The sequence below is a fragment of the Raphanus sativus genome, chromosome 5, assembly GCF_000801105.2.
Source record: "Raphanus sativus cultivar WK10039 chromosome 5, ASM80110v3, whole genome shotgun sequence".
NCBI classification, from domain to species: domain Eukaryota; kingdom Viridiplantae; phylum Streptophyta; class Magnoliopsida; order Brassicales; family Brassicaceae; genus Raphanus; species Raphanus sativus.
In genome coordinates, this window is record NC_079515.1 from 39,276,847 (window position 1) to 39,292,449 (window position 15,603).

The 15,603-nt window shown below is 34.6% G+C and overlaps 2 protein-coding genes across 2 annotated transcripts; one reads left to right on the top strand and one right to left on the bottom strand.

The window, feature by feature from the left end:
* The first annotated feature begins 1,418 nt into the window (after positions 1-1,418).
* On the top strand, positions 1,419-9,264 carry LOC108860050 (protein tesmin/TSO1-like CXC 4). Its single transcript, XM_056986735.1, is given in 9 exon segments — positions 1,419-1,569; positions 7,079-7,239; positions 7,314-7,827; positions 7,968-8,410; positions 8,500-8,680; positions 8,775-8,870; positions 8,951-9,017; positions 9,097-9,140; positions 9,142-9,264. Coding segments are annotated over 9 exon segments (1,596 nt in total). The 5' UTR covers positions 1,419-1,515; the 3' UTR covers positions 9,178-9,264.
* A 2,916-nt stretch (positions 9,265-12,180) lies between these two features.
* Positions 12,181-13,823, bottom strand: LOC108861292 (40S ribosomal protein S3a-2). The gene is made up of 6 exons (XM_018635131.2): positions 13,659-13,823; positions 13,462-13,567; positions 13,150-13,287; positions 12,869-13,054; positions 12,574-12,774; positions 12,181-12,468 (listed from the first exon to the last, which is right to left on the bottom strand). The coding sequence occupies exons 1-6, from the start codon at positions 13,715-13,717 to the stop codon at positions 12,370-12,372; spliced, it is 789 nt and encodes a 262-aa protein (XP_018490633.1). The 5' UTR covers positions 13,718-13,823; the 3' UTR covers positions 12,181-12,369.
* Between the last annotated feature and the right edge of the window lie 1,780 nt (positions 13,824-15,603).

Sequence of the window (15,603 nt, forward strand, 5' to 3'; positions counted from 1 at the left end):
GAACTGTTTTTTTTTTGAAATTTGAAAATACTTTTTGAAACTATTGAAAATTTTTATTTTCAATTTTATAAAATTTTAAACCTCATTTAGTTTAACGGATTTTAAATAGGTTATTCGATTCAAAAATATATTTTAAATGTATCTATTCTATTAATTCTCATGTATGACCAATTAATAAAAGGTTGGGTCTAACTTAAAAAAATAACTGCATAAAATATAATATAATTATATCTAGAGCATTGTTAATCGTTCGTAACTTCCCTCGGTATATGAAACGATAATTTGGACTTTGAATATTGTTAACCGTTCGTAACTTTCCTATGTTCCTGTTTTTATGTTCAAATAAAAAAACAAATAATTTGGACTGAATATTGACAAAAGGACCAAGCCTTACCATATGATACATGTACATACTTACAAAACTTATCTATTCTATTAAATTCATATCATACAGAATATGATTATACAAACACACAAACATAAAAATTATGTTTCTTTAAAAAATAAAATTAAAACTAAAACTAAACAACTAAAATTAAAATTAAAAATTATGATCATGATCCAATATTCTACAGATTTTAGTTTAACGGGTTTTAAATAGATTTCTACATTTGGACCCGCCCTTTTATATTTTTTAATTTTATATTCTTTTAGAAATTTAATTTTTATATTTATATGTTTTAGTCATATTTGTGTTTTTCATTGTATAACATTTCTCTTAAATAATTAATAGGAGGTTTTAATCATTGTATTAAAATAGTTTGACCATACATATATCAATATGTTATGTTTCTATTTTAATAGTATTGACTAGATTCGGATTCGCCTTTAAAAGAGCTGGTATATTTTTTTGTTTTACATATTTTAGAAATTTAATTTTTATATTTATGTTTTTAATCATATTTATATTTTTATTTGTATAATATTCCTTTTAAATAATTAATAAGAGGTTTTAATAATTATCGTAAAATAATTTGACCACACATATACCAATAAGTCATATTCCTATTTTAGTATATTGATATTATATAATGAAAAAAAAAACGTAAATAAAAACATAAATATAAAAATTAAATTTATAAAAAATGTAAAACAAAAAATATATCCGCCCTTCTAAGGGCGGGTCAAAATCTAGTTTCTTAATTAAAAATTAAGAGATGTTCTTGTATTACGATAAGAACATGAGAACCTGCGATAATCGTGCTCTATATACTTAGTATATACCCCGTAAAGACTTATACCCCCTTTTTTTTTTGAACAACAAAGGCTTAGACCCAAAAATGTCAAAAACGGGTATATAAATATCTCAAAGAAAAAGCCCATGGGCTTAGAGAAACCAAACGACACGGCTTTCCCGCTCCTCCTCCATTAAAACTCTCCACCTGCTTTGTTCCTCTTCAGTAAACGATCGACTTTCTTCTTCATCTTCGTTGGGCTTTGTTTGTTCCGGAACCAGTCACAGTTTCCTCCGAAGGCTAACTGGAGTAATACCCGGCGATAAACAATTCGCGGGAGATGGACACGCCGGATAAGAACCGCATCTCCGCCGTTTCGTACCGTAACTTCGAGGTTTTCTCTCACTCCGATAATCTGTTCCTATTTTAGATTTTATATTTTACCAGAGAGATTCTGAAGCTTCCCGCGTGAATCCACATGTAGAAGTTTCCTAAACTACCTCCTTGTTCATCGGACCTATTCACTCCAAAATTAATATGATTTTTTAGAGATGAAATTAGGGTTTGTGGGTTTAAGATCGTCCTCATGGGGTTAGTTTAAGCTATTCGTGTCGATTAGAGTTTTTTTTTTCCACACTATGTGTTCTCCAACGATTCCTAGATTAGTCTATGTGTTCTTCACATTGCATTGTTGCTGAACAGAGTTATAATCTGCTAAATTATTAGAGTATAGATTGATTACCGGTTTACTTGGTTAAATACGGTTTGATATATTGGTTTAGTGTCGTTATATAAGTCAGAGTCTGTAACAGACTTACAGTTGAGTTGCAGAATAACAAACTATCTTTCTCTCATTTCTCTCTCGATCATGATTCATCTCTGAATCTAATATGGTATCAGAGCAATTGCTCTCATCTTCCGCTTCTTCCTGATCGATTCAGAGCTTGATTCGAGCTTCCGATTCATCTCCGTCACTCGCGATTCGATTCGACGACTAGTTCGTCACCATCTTCGTCTTTTCTCGATCGATAGAGCTATCGATCTTCTGTTCTCTTCATCACCATGCCAATGTCTTACGCGAATGCTGTTAACTCAACTCCGAACTCAGCTTCAACTCCTAATCCGGCGGCGAATCGATCTCCGATGACGGCGTCCCTTCAAGATCCGAACTCCAATCCCTTATACATCCACATTGCTGATCACGCTGGTATTGCTCTTGTATCTGATAAGCTAACTGGCCTAGGAAACTTCAATACATGGCGTAGATCAATGATGATGGCTTTAGGAGCTCGGAACAAGATTGTTTTTGTGGATGGATCTTATCCTGAGATCGATAAATCACATCCTGATTATGCTTCTTGGTATCGTTGCAATAGTATGGTTTGCACCTGGATTGTTAACGCTGTTGACAAGTCTATAGCAAAGAGCATCATGTATCTTGAAACGGCTCGACAGATGTGGCTTGATATTCATGATCAGTTTAAACAGAGCGATGGACCTCGTCATGCAGAGATTAAACAACAGATCTATTCTGAAGTTCAAGGATCACAAACAGTCAGTGAGTACTACACCAAACTCAAGCAACTTTGGGAAGATCTGAAGAATCATGAGGCTCCATATAAGTGTTGTTGTGGTCGTGACAGTTGTGAAAGTTCGAAGCGTTTGATGGAACGTGACGAGCAAGATCATGTCTTGAAGTTTCTCATGGGGCTAAATGATACTTTTACTGCAGCGAGAGGTCAAATCCTTATGATGGATCCTAAACCATCCCTCAATAAAGTCTTCAATTTGGTATCACAAGAGGAACGTCAACGCTCTATGAAGAATGGTTCAACAACTAGTGCAGTTGCCTTTCAAGCCTCACAAACTGATCAACTTGTAGCAGCTTATTCTGGTAACTACAACAAACCGAAATCGCGTCCTATCTGCTCGCATTGTGGTGTTGTTGGTCACACTGTGAACAGATGCTACAAGCTACATGGATTCCCACCTGGTTTCAAGCCGCAGTCATCGAACTACAGACAACCGAATCAACAACAGAACTCTTCAAAGCAGAATGAGTCAACGTCACAGAAGAAAGAGAACGTGGCTAACATGGTTGTCAATGATAATGTACCTCAGAGCAATCAACGACATGCAAACCTGGATCATCTTACATCAGACCAGATTCAGCATCTTCTGACGATTTTAAATCTCACACCGCAGTCTATCAACCCTATATCTCAGGTTTCTGGCTCGCAGTTGACTCTTGCAGATGGATCTACCTCCGTTTCCAAACCTCAACCTCACCTTACTCCTCAAATCCATGCCCCATCTGGTAACTCTTTAAAACCATTCTCTTTACTTTCATCTGCAGGAACCGAAAATAGCCTTAGTCTTAAGAATAATGCTTGGGTTGTGGACACTGGTGCTAGTTGCCATGTCTGTTCTGATCATACCCTATTCATAGATACCAAACCTATTAGTCATACCTCAGTTACTCTCCCTGATGGAACACATATATCAGTAACTCTTTCTGGAACAATCAAGCTTTCTGAAACTTTAACTCTTCACTCTGTTCTTTTTGTTCCAAACTTCAAATTCAATCTCTTAAGCATCAGTGCTCTTACCAAAAACAGCTCTATCACTGTGCTTTTCTCTTCTGATTCTTGTTACATTCTTCCTTACAATCCTTTTATTTCTCAGGCGCATATTCTGGACTCCATGATTGGGAAGGGTGATCTTCATGACAATCTTTACATCTTGGAGTCCACGCCTTCTTCTTCTTTCAAATCCTCTCTCCCTTCCCTCAACGTTTCTTCTGCTTCTCAAATTTCTTCTGAAGTCTGGCACCGGCGATTAGGACATCCATCACCACAAAAGATTCACATTCTGTCTAAAGATCTTCTTATTTCTTCTGAAAAATCTCTTGATTCTGTTTGTACTGTATGCCCTTTGGCTAAACAGAAACGCATTTCTTTTCAATCATCGAATAATATGTCTCCAAATCCTTTTGATCTTATTCATCTTGATATCTGGGGTCCCTTTCATGTTCCTACTTCAGATGGATACAGATATTTTCTCACTATAGTAGATGATTGTACACGAGCTACTTGGATTTACCTTTTGGAAAATAAAAGTTCAGTTTCCTCTGTTTTTCCTGAATTTCTTCAGCTTATTGAAACCCAATACCAGATGAAAGTCAAAGCCATCCGATCTGATAATGCTCTTGAGCTATCTTTTACATCTCTTCTTAAAGCCAAAGGCATCATCCATTTCTTTTCTTGTGCGTACACTCCACAACAAAACTCAGTTGTGGAGAGGAAACACCAACACATTTTAAATGTTGCAAGATCTCTTCTCTTTCAATCAAACGTACCCATTTCTTACTGGGGAGATTGTATTCTTACCGCAGTCTACCTCATAAACCGAACCCCATCACCTCTTCTTCAAAACAAAACCCCATTTGAACTTTTAAACAAGAAAGCTCCTCTATACAATCATCTCCGTGTCTTTGGTTGCCTTTGTTATGTCTCAACCCTTACTAAAGATAGACACAAATTCTCTCCCCGTGCAAAACCCTGTGTCTTTCTTGGTTATCCTCATGGTTACAAAGGTTATAAAGTTCTTGACTTAGAAACTAATACAGTTTCTATTTCTCGAAATGTCATTTTTCATGAGTATCTCTTTCCTTTCACTCATTCTCCAAAAGGCTCAGATATATTTCCTCAGGATGTTCTACCATTGCCGGTTCCAGACTCTCTCTTTCCAGCTTCTTTTGATATTTCTCCTGATCCTATCTTTCCTGATAATTCTTCTTTTATATCTCAACTTCCTGAACCAGATGATGTTCATCCTTCTTCATTGCCACAAGGTGTTTCTTCATCGCTTTCTTCCCCTATCTCATCTTCACCTTGTGTCCTTCCTCGTTCCAATACTGATTGTGTTCCGTCAGGAGATCAAACCAATAACCATAGACCAAAACGCCAAGCTAGGATCCCTAGTTACCTTGATGAATACCATTGTTACTTGCTTAACAAGATATCAGACTTTCCTGCTCATCCTACCCATACCTCATCCTACCCAATCTCCTCGTTTATGACCTATAAGAACCTTGAGCCTTCCTATAAGAACTTTGTCCTATCCATTACCACTACTACCCCACCTAAGACCTTCCTAGAAGCCATTAAATCTGCAGAGTTCACTGCGGCTATGAGAACTGAGATGACTTCGTTGGAAGATACTGAAACATGGGATGTTTGTGAGTTGCCTCCGGGTAAGCATCCAGTTGGTTGTAAATGGGTCTACACTATCAAGTTCAACCCTGATGGAACCATTGAACGCTTTAAGGCACGTTTGGTTGCTAAGGGATACACGCAGATTGAAGGTCTTGATTACATTGATACCTTCTCTCCCGTGGCAAAAATGGGTACAGTTCGTCTTCTTCTCCGTTTAGCTGCAAGCAAGAACTGGTCTATATCACAGCTTGACATTAGTAATGCCTTTTTGAACGGGGATCTAGATGAAGAGATATACATGACAATGCCTCAGGGATATGCTCAGCTTACTGGAAAATCTTGGCCAAAGAACTACGTTTGCAAGCTCAAGAAGTCTTTGTACGGCTTGAAACAAGCTTCACGTCAGTGGAACCAGAAGCTATCGAGTGTGATTCTTCGTGAAGGATTCACACAATGTCCATCAGATCATTCTCTGTTCGTCAAGTGTACTTCTGAAGTGTTTCTAGCTATATTAGTATACGTTGACGACATTCTTCTTGTTGGAAGCCTTGACTCTGCCGTTGATGAGTTCAAGTCTAAACTCAAGAATGCTTTCAAGTTGAGAGATCTTGGTCCAGCCAAATACTTTCTTGGTTTTGAGATTGCTAGAAACTCGACTGGTATTTCTATTAATCAGAGGAAGTATACATTGGAATTGCTTGAAGATGCTGGACTACTCGGTTGTAAACCTCTCTCAGTTCCAATGGAGCCTAATCTCAAGATGTCAGAATCTGATGGTGATCTCTTAACAGAGCCTTCTGTTTACCGTCGTATCGTTGGCAGACTTCTTTACCTGACACACACGAGACCTGATATCACTTATGCTGTACATAAGCTCAGTCAGTATATGCAGGCACCTCGTTCTGTGCATCTTCAGGCTGCTAACAGAATCCTCAGATATCTCAAGAATGATCCAGGTCAAGGATTATTCTTCTCGGCTTCATCAAACCTTCAGCTCACTGCTTTTTCCGACGCGGATTGGGCTGCTTGTCCAGACTCAAGGCGTTCGGTAACTGGTTATTGTGTGTTTCTTGGTGATGCTCTCATCTCTTGGTGTTGCAGGAAACAACCAACGGTATCTCGTAGTAGCTCAGAGGCCGAGTATCGCGCAATGGCTGACACTACTTGTGAGTTGATATGGCTTACTGCTCTGTTACGGGATCTTCATTGTCCAACAACTACGCCTGCAACACTCTACTGTGACAACCAGTCAGCTCTACACATCGCCTCCAACCCTGTCTTTCACGAACGCACAAAACACATTGAGAACGACTGTCACATTGTTCGTGAACGCTTGCTGAGTGGTTTCCTCAAGACACTTCATGTACGGACCGATAATCAACTCGCCGATATCTTTACAAAGGCTGTGCAACCAGGAGTGTTCAAGCATTTAGTGTCGAAGATGGGATTGTATAGTTTGTATCTTCCATCTTGAGGGAGGGGTATTAGAGTATAGATTGATTACCGGTTTACTTGGTTAAATACGGTTTGATATATTGGTTTAGTGTCGTTATATAAGTCAGAGTCTGTAACAGACTTACAGTTGAGTTGCAGAATAACAAACTATCTTTCTCTCATTTCTCTCTCGATCATGATTCATCTCTGAATCTAATATAAATTCTCAGTTGTATTCGTTAATATCTGCAGGATTCTCCAGTTTTTCAGTATATTAATGGTCTTTCCCCAATAGAAGCAATGAAGGCTGATCATGTCTTTCACTCATTGGCTCTTGCATCTCCTTCTTCATCTCTGTTTAGTTCACCGCAGATAGAAGAATCTTACCGTGATTCCAGGTTTCTCATTAAAAGGTAGCCTCAGTTTTTTCTTTCTTTCTTTTACTTTGTAAAATGCTGACGTTTTAGATGTGTATCTTCTTCTTTAGGCATCATCATTCTCTTGATCTGTCTAGTCCAATAGCCGTCCTTGGTGAGACTGTAAAGAACACGCCAGATATTCTGAAGCGTTGTCAGGTTAAGTTTGCAATTGAGTTGGCGAGTTCTTTGAGGAATGGAAATGATCAAATGACTACGTCTTCTGATGAAGTAGTACCAATGGATGATGAAAATGAAATAGCAATAAGGCAATCTGATGGGTTATGTGGACAGCCTAATGAACTTGATGATTCAGATGGGGTATTTCGAACCGAAGAAATGGAAACTGAGAATGGGTATGGTGAGCAAGAGATACCAAATGCAAAGGATCCAAGAATTAACTCTTTTACTTCGGTGCCTCAGCAGTTTTCCACTAACTCAAGGAATGTAGTACAGTCTCGCAGTGTGCAAGTGGCTGGTGGAGCTCCAGACACCACTCTCACCAGTTCATCGGACGTTGCCGCTGTTGGTTCGACTGCCAAAGCTGAAGATAAGGAAGAAACAGGCCAACAGCTCAGTCGCAAGGTAACACATTTCAAATAGTATTTTTTTTTTGTTGATATCATTTGTTTCCCTATTGCAAGTAGAATTATTTATTCATCTGCTAGTTAATGTATTAATTTAAAGTTAGAAGTTTTCCATTAACTGTACATTGATTCTTGCAGCAACGGAGTGTACGCAGACGCTGCCTGACTTTTGACGCGGGAGGATCTTACAAAAGGGTACCTTTGCGTGATTCCACAAACGACCTTCCCCTTGATTTCACATCTATCATCAACGAAGCTTCTAGTCCTCAAAAGTGTGTAGACTCCAGCAAACAAGAGACCGATGAGATTGTACCCATACCACGGACTATTGGCCTGCACTTGAAAGCTCTCGTGAACCCCTCAGCCTCAAGTAACCGAAATAAATCAACTTCCATAGATGGCTGTGTTTTATCTCATGCTGAAGAAGAGTTCGCAACTCCTGTTTCCACAATAAACGATTTGGTTTCCTGTGATATCCAAATCATGGAGGAGGCTTCTGAGAAATCTATGGAAGGAGAGTGGGTTGAGGAGCATGGCAGCTGTAAGCGCTGTCGATGTAAGAAATCAAAATGCTTGAAGCTGTAAGTTATTTTCTTACTATAATTCTCTTCACACAATTTTCTCAAGTTACATTTGTGTCACGTGTTACCTTTTGATTCATCTGTTACAGGTACTGTGATTGTTTCGCTGCTGGTCTATACTGTGTCGAACCTTGTTCGTGTCAAAACTGTTTCAATAGACCAATCCATGAAGATGTAGTTATGAAAACTCGTCGAAATGTTGAAGCTCGCAACCCATTAGCTTTCGCTCCAAAAGTTGTCTTGACTTCTGACTCTGCTACATATTTTGGGGTAAGACATCATGACATCAACAATGAGCTAATGAAAGTATGTTGAGGCAGTGACATGTTTTTATGTATCTCATGTTTTTCTAATACAATTATAGGAGGAGAGCAACACGACTCCTGCTTCAGCAAGACACATGAGAGGATGCAACTGCAAGAAATCAGGATGTTTAAAGAAGTATTGTGAATGCTACTTGGTAAGTTTGGTTTCATTTATTCCGAATAATCTCCATTCATTATTCTTAACCGTTGGATGTTATAATGCATGTTTATCAAGATGGGCGTTGGATGCTCGGCGAGCTGCAGGTGCATAGGTTGCAAAAACGTTATCTGTCACACAAATGGTAGTTTTTTCAAAGTTCAAATGCCATATCATTCGGGTTAATTAGAATAATTCTTAGACTGTTTTCATTGATTTCTCAGAGCAATTCCACTTTCCATGTGGGTTAGAGCCTGATGCGGTTACAAATCAACGAAGAATCTAAAGATCGTCTATCTTATTAAAACAGAAACATTAAAACTTATTCTAGGTAGATTTTAAAGTTGGACCTTATGTAATTAATGCTATATTAATCTACTTATTATTAGACATGCCTTATAAATAATTAATATCAACCATAACCATAGTTTTTCACTTCTTACCTTATTATTATATCCACTACCCATATTTCTTTATATTGCATATATTTTATTATAAGCTAGATACATCCACTAGCATATTATACTATAAGATAGATTATTAATAATACATCTACTAACATATAATACTATACGACAGATTACTAATAATACAATATATTATCTGTATTCATTAACTTGCATCTATCAATATTAGCAATACTATGAAGACGACTAACTCTATACTTTGAACCTATAAACCATGATATACTAATTTATAACAAAAATGATATTACTGTTACAAATTAGTTTTTATAAAAATTATTTATAGCAGCAATTTGTTATATAAGATAAATTTAATCAAGACCCAAAATTTTTTTTTTCCTGTTCAGAAAAAAGAAACCTACGAATAATATATACCATTAAATTAGCCAAAAATCTTCCAAATAAATAGTAAATCTCACCAATCCAAAAAAATGAATTAAAAATATAACAAAAGATCTTATGTTTGAAATTTAGCTCACTGGGTCGGGTATAAATCTGTTCATTTCAGGTATGAGTTCTTCGAGTTCTCAACATTTGGATCTAAGTAGATATTTGATTTTTTTGTCCGGATCGATTTTTTTTGGTTCCGGATCATTCTAACTTTTTAATATTATAAATCTTAAATAATATACAACATGTATATAAAATATGTGAATCAAAAGATAAATCCGCGCAGGCGCGCGGGTCATGATCTAGTTGTGATTAAATCTAAGTCTAGTTTGGTACGTATATACGATAACATATAGGAAATATAATCTTTGGTTAGGAAAGTAAATGTGTTCTGTTTTACTCTGCTCTTGTTTAAATTTATATTGTTTGTTTGTTTATTTGCACTGAAGAAAGTTTTGTAATGGTGTTAACGATACTTGTCTCATTTCTCTTCTACTCCTTGTTTGTTTCCTTCTTATGGTTGTTGCGAATTCGTTCTTGAAAGCAAAACTCTCCAGTGGGGAAATAAAACTATTATGAATTCAAAACAATCCCACCAACTACAATGGCGAAAGAGATTTCACTAAGGAACCGAGTAATCACGCGCAAATTGTAAGCGGAATGCTAGTGGACGTGGTCGTATGCAAGTGATTACATACTTCAACAAACAAGCTGTATAATGTGGAACCAAGATCTCCCCCTTTTTTGTAAAAGTTAAACGTTGTGTACTTCATCGGTGGGTAGACGGTTGGCCAACGCAGGAAAACTACTTGGTTAAAACCGAGGTTGATATTGTAAAAGAAACGATGATCAGATGATGACTCAAAAGAAGATGATAAGTTCAAAACATAAGGAAAACTAGATTAAGCGCGGGTATTATTTTTTACTTTTATGAAATATATTATTTGTTTGTAATTATTGAATGTATTTATCTTAGTAAAAATTTTTTTATAATAAATTCGACACATAAGGTGTCTCTAGTAAACTATATGCTCTGGCTTTGTTTTCTCCAATCAACATATTTATTTGACTTGTTGTTAAAATAAATGATTTTAGAACACAATATTACAATATTTTTACATTGATATTTTGTTTAAAAGAAATAATTTTGAATCCAATTGTACAGTACTTTTATATTGATTTTTTTCAGTTCATATAAAGTTTTTAAATATATTTATTTCAACTGAACCAATTATTATTTTGTTAAATTGGCCGCTGAAATATATTTTTATACATTGATATTTATTTTTCATAATTAGTGTTATATATTTTAGATGTATCATAATATAACTAACAATATTCAAAAGATCTGGACCGAATCAGGTTATATGGCTATTTTTGTTACAAATATCTGAAACCGTTTTAGATATATTGGTTACTTAGATATTTTTAGGGTCATATACATCAGAACCGAATTCATCCAAATCCAGAATGACCCAACTCAAGATCCACACATAAGTTTATAATATTCAAGCCGGACTTGGTTTCAAAACAAAAAAAAATGATACCCAAAAAGAACAACATGTACCTAAATGGACAGATAATGTTCATGTCTAACTGATTTTATAAATTAATAAAAAAAACTATTTCTATGTGTTTGGCTAAATTAAGTGAAATAGAAATAGTTTTTTTATACATCGATATTTATTTTTCATAAATAGTGTTATATATTTTAGATGTATCATAATATAACTAACGATATTCAAAAGACTTGTATCGAATCAGGTTATATAGCTATTTTTGTTACAAATATCCTAACCCGTTTTAGATAAGTTGATTATTTAGATATTTTTAGGTTTTTATATATCAGAACTGAATTCATCCAGATCCAGAATGACCCAACTCAAAATCCACACATAAGTTTATAATATTCAAGCGGGACTTGGTTTCAAAACAAAAAAACGATATCCGAAAGAAACAACATGTACCTAAATGGACAGATGATGTTCATGTCTAACTGATTTTATAAATTAATAAAAAACACTTTCTATGTATTTGGCTAAATTAAGTGAAATAGAAATAGTTTTTATCAAGTAAAATAATTATATGGAGTGAAAAATTAAGTGGCAATAAATATAACATATCTTAATTATTTTGATTTAAGTTATTATTTTATTTACAAAACATATATTTGAACTATTGCCTTAAATGTAGGAGAATCTAATCGTATATTTAAAAATCTGTTTTTGAATTCATGACTATCAAAATCGGGCATATTATAATTCGATCTCATGTATGACTTTTAAATTAAATCAAGTTTATGGGCTACACTAATAATATAGATTTCGTATGAATGAATTAATTTTTTTTTAAACATCTAAACCTGTTTCCAAACATACTGATTTTACTAAAAGCTATCCAAGTATCCAAACATATTGATTTTGTACTTCAGTTTTAATAATATAGATGATGAGGTGTCTGGGAGAAGCGGTTGCATAAATTATCCAAAACTGGCAAGTTTATACTGAGAAAAGGCACAAATACATCAAAAACAAGAAGCTGAGGGACCAAACGAGTTTGAAAAGACACAAAGCATTTAAGAAACTAAAGCTTAGAAGAAGTCAAAACGATCGCTCAATTCTAACATTTCTTCGGAAACATATCTTAGGCACCAATGATCTCAGTAGGTTCCTCGACGGCAGTCTCATCGGCAGGCCTGTCAACCTTCACACCAACATCCTCTGCTGTGTAGTCTCCGTGAACCTACACGGATTTAAAACATGCACATTTGATCAATATTAATATTTGACAATGAATCATACAAAAAAAATCAAAACAAGAAGTTTGTTAAGGTAAAATTCTATTCACCTCCATGAGCTTTCCAAGGTCGAATTTGGGAGCCTTGAGGATCTTGACTTTACGGATGAAAACATTCTGAAGAGGGTAGATGCCCTGAGTTGCCTTCTCAATCTCTTTACCAATAGATTCTGGAATAAACTTGGCAACAAGCTCCTTGAGGTCAGAAGAGGAAGCTTCCTTGATCATAATCTCCCTCATCTTGCTGCGAATCTGAGCAATGCACATACAAAAAAACAAAAAAGGATCAGGTGAGAAACAAAAAGAACTAAAGAGTTAGATACTAGTTTCAGCAATGAATATATACCTGACGGATTTGGCTTGACTGAGCATAGCAAGTTCTCTTGACTTGGTTAGCACGTCTCTTGGTGAAAGCAATGCAGAACAGTCTCAGTGTGTAGTTGTCGGTGGTCTTAACATCAACATGAGACTCAATCAAAGTTTGCCACTTTTTCACCAAGGATCTGAGTTTATCAGTGGTGAAGTCCATTCCCTAGTAATCAAACAAAAAAAAGAGAAAAAAAGTAAGAACTAAGGGAGTCCACCACAAGAAAAAACAAGACCTAAAGTTAATCATGAGTCCCTTACCCAGAACTGAGTCAAGACATTCCTTCCCTGAACATCTTCAGCTCTGAGACGGATCTTCCTGTAAGCGTTATCCTCATCATTTTGAAGATCAGCAAGAGACACCTCGAAAACTCTGTGTTTCAAACCCTCTGAAGCAATCTGGTATGTTTCAATAGTACACATAACAACATTAAAAGCATACCATACACTAAAACATTTTGCAATTATACAACTATCGCAATCAATCTAAGAACCATTGCACTAAAGTTCCGACAAATATCACTAGCTAAAACGATTAACAAGCTTGTAAGAAAACAGACAGAAGCATTTTACCTTGGTACCCTGAGTTCTGGAAACAAGTGTCTTCCCGACATTTCTATGGGTGAAGTTAGAGGGAGCCTTGATGTCATACCAATCCTTCTTGGAGAAAGGATCAACACTGCCATCATTTCAAATTACAAAACAACAGATCAATTAAACAAGACTCAAATTAACTCAAGAGGAGCTCAAAAGATTTATAAAATACTTACATCTTCTTCTTGCCTCCCTTTCTTCCTTTGGAGATTCGCTTGTTCTTCCCGACGGCCATGGCTGCTGAGTATAAGTTGGGGTCGACGACGAAGCAGAAGCAAAGATATAGAACCTACGGCGCTTGTTGAATTTAAACCAGTATCTAGGGTTTTGAGTAGAGCATGTTGTTGTTGTGGGTATTTAATTTCCAGCCCAATAAAACTTGAATTTACCATCATAGTTGGGCTGTGTTTGTTGTTCAAAAAAAAAAAACGCTGGGCTGTGTTTTAATCTAGTTATAAATATAAATGGGCTTGTTGTAGCCCAACAACCGAAAATGTTGACAAAATATTTATCTTTAATTTCTAGTCAAATGCTTTGCTATGTAACAATATACTTCGTAAAAAGTTTTGATATGAAATTTTATTCAAAAATAAAATTCCAAAGGGATTAAAAATATAATTTCATTTAATAATATAAATATGAAAAGTACAAAAATTAACTAAAATCATGGAAAATACAAAAATTAACTAAAATCATGGAGACGATGAAAACTAAGTAAATTCACTTCTCAAATAATAATCTAGATTAAAGTCAAAACTTGAAATGAAAAGTTAATCATTTTATAAAATCTAATTGTTAAATAAAAAATGATTTTAGTCTTTCCAGATTTTCTGAAAGATATAACATTAAAGCATGTAAAAATGATATAAAAAAATATAATTGCTGAACCACTTCGAAACAAGTCACCGTACAATGGTTTAAAGCTTATCCAAGACGTTTTGGACTAAGATTCAATTCTTTTGTATATTATTTACCAAATGGGCTGTCAGCTTAATGTACATCACACATCATACCTTCTAATCTTGTGCAAGATCATTAAGGAGTATACTTTCAGCACACTAAGGTCGGTTATCTTGTATCGTCTCACGTTCAGTGTCTTGGTGGTTTTGAATAAAAAAATTCTAGCATATGCAGATTCTCTAGGGGAACATCTGGTAAGTTTTTATGTTGTAACACGAATATCCTAAATAGTTTACTATATCAGTATATGCACAACTTTTGTTCAAAAACTTCTAGATGGATAACCATTTCTAAATACATTTGTTGTTATGGGTAACAAAATTTTTTTTAATCGATTTGATTCTCATTTTTAGATGTGTCTTTTAAAAAATGAGAAGAGATTTTTTTAAAAAAAACAATAACTTAAACAATTTATACATATATTGTAAGAAAATGGATACAAAAAAGAGATAGAGACTAACTGGACTATTATCCTACACACTTAGATTCAACTGATTATACATGTAATCATACCATAATCTTCAGTTTAAAATTATATTTTCACCAACCACAATTTCTTTAGATATTGAGACTAAGGATGAAAGGGACTAACTCATTTTCTTATTTAACAATTAGATTCTAAGAATTGATTAACGTTCATTTCAAAGATTTTAATTAAATGTAACTAAAATATTTCCTATGAATTTAACAAGATATTTTTTTGTGTTAATTATAGTTTATTTGCTTATATTGTTTTAAAATTATATATGAACTTAAGTATATATAATTTTTAAAAATTTAGATTTATATTTTTTCTCCCACTACTGAAATTAATATTTGCTCTTGAGAATTCTATTATTTGTTTCACTTGGGCAGTTTGGTTTTAAAAAGTAAAAATCAGATGTTACAAAATAAATATCTTATCTCTATAAAATTCAAATGCTATTTTTATAGGCCACACGCTTAATGATTTCAACACTTAGTCCAATAAAATCCAACAAATTGAAAAAAATATAATAAAAGAATAAAAATAAGTTTAACTACTATGTAACATAACTCTAGTTTTTAAAAATTTAAACAAAAAATAATATAAAGACATTAATTTATTTCATAAACATTTCATGATCTTAAACTACCTGCAGTGTGTTATATATCACCTAAAATATGATTAATCATTGAAAA